Genomic DNA, 6,134 nt, shown 5'->3' on the forward strand with positions numbered 1-6,134 from the left:
CTAATTTTTTGTATTTTTAGCAGAGATGGGGTTTCACCATGTTAGCCAGGATGGTCTCAATCTCCTGACCTTGTGATCTGCCCACCTTGGCCTCCCAACATACTGGGATTACAGGCGTGAGCCACCATGCCTGGCTAGATTGCATAATTTCCACTAATCTATCTTCAAGTTTACTGATTCATTCTTCTCCCAACTCAAATCTATTGTTTAGCCCCTCTTATGAATATTTCATTTTGGTTATACTTTTCAAATACAAAATTTCTACATGATTTTAAAAATGAAATTTCTCTTTACTATCCAATTTAGATTAGATATTGTCATCATACTTTTAAAAATTCTTTAGACATGGTTTTCTTCAGTTCTAGGAGCATATTCCTAATTCAAGTCTTTGCTGTCAAGTCTAACAAAGCCCTCCATCTGGTCTCCTCCAAAGGTAGTTTTTGTGTCAGTCTACAGGTCAAATCTTCCCATTTGTTTGCATGCCTCAATTTTTGTGAACAAAATCTGGAATTGGATATACTGCAACAACCTGAAGACTGATTTCCCTTCCCCCACTCATTTGCTTGCTTGTTTAGTGACTAGGCTAAGTCTATGAAGTCTATTTCCCTCACAGTGTATATCCTCCAATAGGTCTGCCCAGATGTTTTCCCCCTTCTCTTAATTCTTTAGCCTGCCTATCTAGGAATTGCTCCTGGGTTAGTATAAGCCCCTTATTGGCCAAACAGTGTATTTAAGCCTCCTTGACTAGTAGATTTTTACCCTTTGCCACTGGATGTCTGTGTGGCTTAGAGGCCACTATCACACCACTCAAAAAGTTTATGTTTTTGTCCTATGTTCAGTCAGAGACTAGTAGCTTGTATGATCCCTTCTCAATCACTCCGGCAAAGATGCAGTCTTGAATATGTACACAGTCTTCCATACTGCCAGGGATACATGTAATTTTCACGTCTGGCTTCCGAAGAGTTACCCGAGTCAGGGTAGCTTATTATTCATCCAGTGCTCTGTTTGGTCAAAGATGTATTTAAGTCCACTGTGTTGGTGAAGCTTTCACCCTTTGCTGATGGATCAACATGCAGCTTGGGGGATGTTTTCAATTTGTCCCATGTCCAGCTCTAATTGTTTCTGCGTTTAAGTGCAGCCTAATGTGTACACATAGCATTCTTGACCCCCAAGGTTAACTGTGATCACAAGAGGGTTTGTCTTGGCTCTTTATCTAGATCTTTCTGTTAAACTTCTGGTTGCTCATCTGTGTGACTTGCTGATACCATGACAAGGGAGCCACAAGCACTCTCTTAATTCTTCTTCACCCAAAACTCCATTTGTGATAATACCCTTAGGCATGGCATGGTCTGGTCCAAAGAAAGTTGGTCCCTTCAAGCAGAACTACTGAGCACAGCATCCTCACATCTTCTCTCTCCATCTGGCCAGAACATCTATACAACTATGCAGGAGATGAAGGCAGGACAGCAGATAACTGCTCCCAACATACTCCTGCCTTAAGAAATGCTGCCGGTGTTGAGGGGTGGGATCAAACTCTCTGATTTTCTCAGATTGCACTCCCTGACATATAATTTCCACCCTGTGAGCAAGCTAGGTTGGAGATAATCAGAGTCCCGGTATTCTCAGCCTGTTATGCATTAAGTAAAGCATTTGCATTACAAGTAGGCACTGAGTGGGGTAAAGGAGTCTGTTTTCTTGGACATGACTGCCTGGAACAAAGCTTCTGCCACATACTACTTAAAAGGATGAGAAATGCCAGCAGACTCCACCTCGTGTGGTCAAACTATAGCCCTAGACTGGCAGCCATGGGGAGCCCCTGATTCTTAGATACACCTGCCTAGAGTGGAGTTTCCACACAAGAAAGTTGTATCTGAGCATGGGGAGAAGAGAATAAGTTGTGGCTCAAATGCTACAGACTCTGGCTGTTTTTCTGACAACAGATTTTCTTGAGTGTTTCCCCCCATTTGCTATACTCCCTTAGGACAATTTTCAGGTACTTTAAATGACTATTTTTTTTTAATTTTTCTCCAATTAAATGGTTGTTTTGTTAAGGTCTGCTGAGCATTTTACTCTGTCATTCCAGACATGAAAATCCTCACCCCCTTGGGTTTATTTTCATCATATACTTTACATCTGGTAGTTGGCATTTTTGTTTGTATTAGTATTTTCCTATTTTATTTTCATTACTAATTTTTGACTTAATTATGGCGAGTGAAAGCCCAAATCCTGTGTCCTTTTGACATGTCAACATAATTGTTGAGCACTTTCCTACTTTCTGGAATAGGATGATCAAGGATCATGTTGTACTTTCCCTGCTGCAGGCCTTGAAACAGCCATTTCTCCAGGAAGGTATAAATTGTTCACAAAATGGGTAATACCCAATTATTTTTAAACCACAAAGAAGCCACACAGACTTAATAGTACTTCATGGTTGATGTGTAGGAATGAGTCCGAATTACGAAAATCTAGCACAGGATTTGCATCCTAACAGAGCAGTGTTGATGAATGACACTCATAAAGAAATCTTTTTCTGTGGAAAACGTTCCTAAAAACTGTCACTGTTGGATGGAAAAGACTGGGAAGAAGTAACAGAAAGTGGCAGTCCTAAGTAAACGGAGTGCAAAAATCTGACCTACAGTGAAGTTGTGTTATCCGACTCTATTCAGAAACAAGAAAAAATGGTTAATTAAACTTTCAATAAGTAGTGAAGTCAGTACAATGACTATTCTACCAATGAGTTAAAACTTGAATGAAAACGAAAAGGTAGTTTATACTTTACTGTATGCATTTGAAAAACTTTTAAAGAATGATTTGTGTAAGCACCAGTGTATGAAAGCACTTGTAATGAGAACATGAATAAATACTGTAAAGAATTTTACTAAGTTCATTCTTTTACCTAAATGTTTATAGGAGGTAAAAATCAGCTGATCATGCTTACTGAGGAAATGCTTTTCCCTTCAAAGCTAAAGATGCTAGTGAAAATAAAATACAGGCAGGACAAACCATTGGTAAAATGGTTATCAGAAATTGAGAACATCAGTGAACTGTGGAAGCCTGATGTTATCTTGCCAAGTAATATGCCTCATATCTAATGGGATTCATCCAACACTTTTATACAGAGGCAAACCTCACGATTTACTTTAGAATTGCAAGTTCAGAAATGTTACTGGATGACGTTACCACAGAAGTGACTTAACATTGTAAAAAGTTTATTTTAATAGAATTCTACTAGTTTTACATATTATTTCCCCCCACCCCCATATTTAAGTATCTGCAGACTCGTCAGTATTAATCAAGAGTAGTGTAATAAATTGGGAGGAGAAGGTACCAAGGTTGGAAGAAAGACAAGGTATGATGTTAATAAATTCAGAGGGCAATCTACTACACGCCAGACATTATTCTAGCATAAATAACCTGCCCATGGTCATACAGCTAATGTTTGGGTCATGTTTCAGACCTAGGCAATCTGACTATGCAGACTCACCTCTCTTGGTTTGCAGGTATACAGACAACATAAGGAGGGGAAACTGAAGAATGTAATCATTCCTGTGACAGCGCTGAAATGAGGCAGTAACTCAAGTACAATTGTATTAAAATGTAGCAGAAAACCCTAGTGAGACAGTAGGGTCCCCAACTTCTGACAATGAAACTAAACACCACATGCAAATGAAGTAAACAAAAATTAGCATTAAAGCACATGACAACTACATGGCTCCACTCTGGAGAGCCCTCCTTGGCAACCATGAGGGCTTTGTACCACCAGGAAGAGATTATAATCAAAACAAAAAGTCTGAGTTATATTATACTAGACCCAAATGCTTGGGTATACTACACGTAAACCTCGTTTATATCACTGATTTTGAGTGCTTTTGGCATAGAACATAAATCACGTGGCTATATGTCTGTATTGCCTTGATTGTTCTATTATACTGCTTAGAAGGAACCGAGGACTGAAATGCTAAGATCACTGCCTGTTGCTTATCAGCTGCCTAACACTTACATTGCTTGTACTGTATAGCTCTACAATCTATTGGCCCCGAGGGGATAAATGGAAGAACACAGTCAACACTATCACTGAGAATGTCAGAAGAGTTGCTTAATTTTTATGTTTATCTCAATTTTATTGGGAAATGTACGTAAGTATTAAGCAAAAATCTGTTAATTCATAAGCACCAGGGGATTTTATTCAACAATGTCAAGTCTACTCCTCAAATAATGAGTATTATAAATATTCTCATTTTTAACATACTATAGGCTTCTACAGATCATACAGAACATATGAAATGAATGGTACGTTGAGTAATCAGTATGCTTAACACTATCATTAACATTGGTAATACAGTATTTTCTTATATATTGCTCTGGAAACAAACTTCAAACTACGAAGTATCAATAGGGAAGGGGGCATGAACTTGTCACAAGACAGAGGAGGAATATACTGAGAAGCCATCCCTACTCTTACACACACAGATTGATACAACTGTCAGAGGGCAAAAGAGCACTGACACAGGGCTCCACATATGGCAGGCACTTAAAATCAGGGTCTGTTGAAATCATAGGAAACTTTATCCTAAACATGTTCAAACAATTTCACACTTTGAATGCCAATGTAAACATCTAGATTCTTATAGCCAGCCTCCCATCTCTACTCTTATGATTGTTAAATTCATGAAGTCTTGAAGCACTTACAAAACACAGGCTTGGGATTATAAAAGGATTATAATGTAAGAACAGATTTAGACAAAACAAGTTTCCTTTTAAAAAGCTAAGGGTGGAGGTAAAGGACATAAAGGTTGAAAATGAGTCAAGTATATTCCTAAGAAGATAGCAATCAATTGTAATAAAGGCAGGCAGAGTTTCCAAGGCAGGGAAGAAAAATTTACTTAACAAGGAGAATACGAGAAGGCAAGCACTTAGTGAAGAGCCTTAAAATGCTGGCCTACGGTTTAGGTTGTCTAAGAGTTGGGAGTAATAGTAGATCTTAAACCCATAAAGGAACATGGTTTATATTTCTAAGATAATTAATGCAAAAAGAGTCACTGTTATTTCCCATAGTTCATTTAAGCTTACAATACATACCTCTAGCATACAGTCTCATGCTTTCCATGTATGTTGCAAGGTTTTCTGCTACCAAAGTAACTAGGGCATGATTGTGTTGAAGTTGATTGATTAAGTCATGGCGATAAAACACATGGGGACTTCGCTGAGTTTGACTGAAACGAGAAGAACTTAACAATATAATTAGGCAATTAAGCTCTGTTGTAATCAGAAGAGTTTGTACTATCTAAATTCTTAGCTACTGAATTAAAAACATAAAAATTATACTTTTGTACATTTACTTTAATGAAAAATCACAACCAACTTAAACTCTTCAAAAAATGAGACATTTACTACATTATTCTTATTTTACACGAAAAGCATCCATCAGTATTCTCCAACTTTACCAAATGGGAGTATACCTCAAAGACTAATTTCTATACTTCAATAATACCAAAGTACTTGTGTTACGTAATTATTCCCAAAATTATGAAATAGAAACACTTTTTGTAAGACTACACTATAGTTGTAATGAAGAATTTAATGAAAGAAAATGCTTTCAGTAAAATTTTATTTATTAGCTATTTAAGAAGACATCCTGGGACACTTGGTTTGTAGCCAAGTTTGCCCATAGGTGTAGGTGTCACCACAAAGACTAATCTGTTTTGCTATCTTCATTGAGAACCTAATCTGTTCTGCTACCTTCACTGAAACCAATCAACTTTCACAGTCAAAACTACTATTTTAATGGAGACAAAGCCACTGTTCCTTGGGAGAATATGTGAACTACTGTGTCTACTTCAACAGATAAACGCATTCATTTGAGAAAGGCTGAAAGGCACATGTACAATGGGCCAAACATACTCAAAATATGCCCCTCAAATAAATACTGTTAATGAGATATATGTCTCAATTTCTTACACTGTTTATCTCCACACCTTTTCCAATTTGATAATTTTTTCTAGCCTTGGGCGGGGGGAATGAGACAAAGTTCAAATGTTTAAATAAAGACATACACATGACCTTTTCTGTCTTAGGTATAATCATAGTAATCTAGAGCTGTAAAGGATCTTGGCAATCATTTAATCTTACACATA

General features: G+C 37.4%; 1 protein-coding gene across 1 annotated transcript in view; it reads right to left on the reverse strand.

The window, feature by feature from the left end:
* The window catches only part of USP9X (ubiquitin specific peptidase 9 X-linked), a gene marked incomplete at its 3' end in the record, with an annotated part of 144,991 nt that overhangs the window by 73,753 nt on the left and 65,104 nt on the right, over positions 1 to 6,134 (reverse strand). The window contains 1 exon segment of the mRNA XM_037734399.1: positions 5,080 to 5,213. Coding sequence (XP_037590327.1) covers positions 5,080 to 5,213 — 134 coding nt within the window.

Source organism: Cebus imitator, unplaced genomic scaffold (genome assembly GCF_001604975.1).
Source record: "Cebus imitator isolate Cc_AM_T3 unplaced genomic scaffold, Cebus_imitator-1.0 Scaffold613, whole genome shotgun sequence".
NCBI classification, from domain to species: Eukaryota; Metazoa; Chordata; class Mammalia; order Primates; family Cebidae; genus Cebus; species Cebus imitator.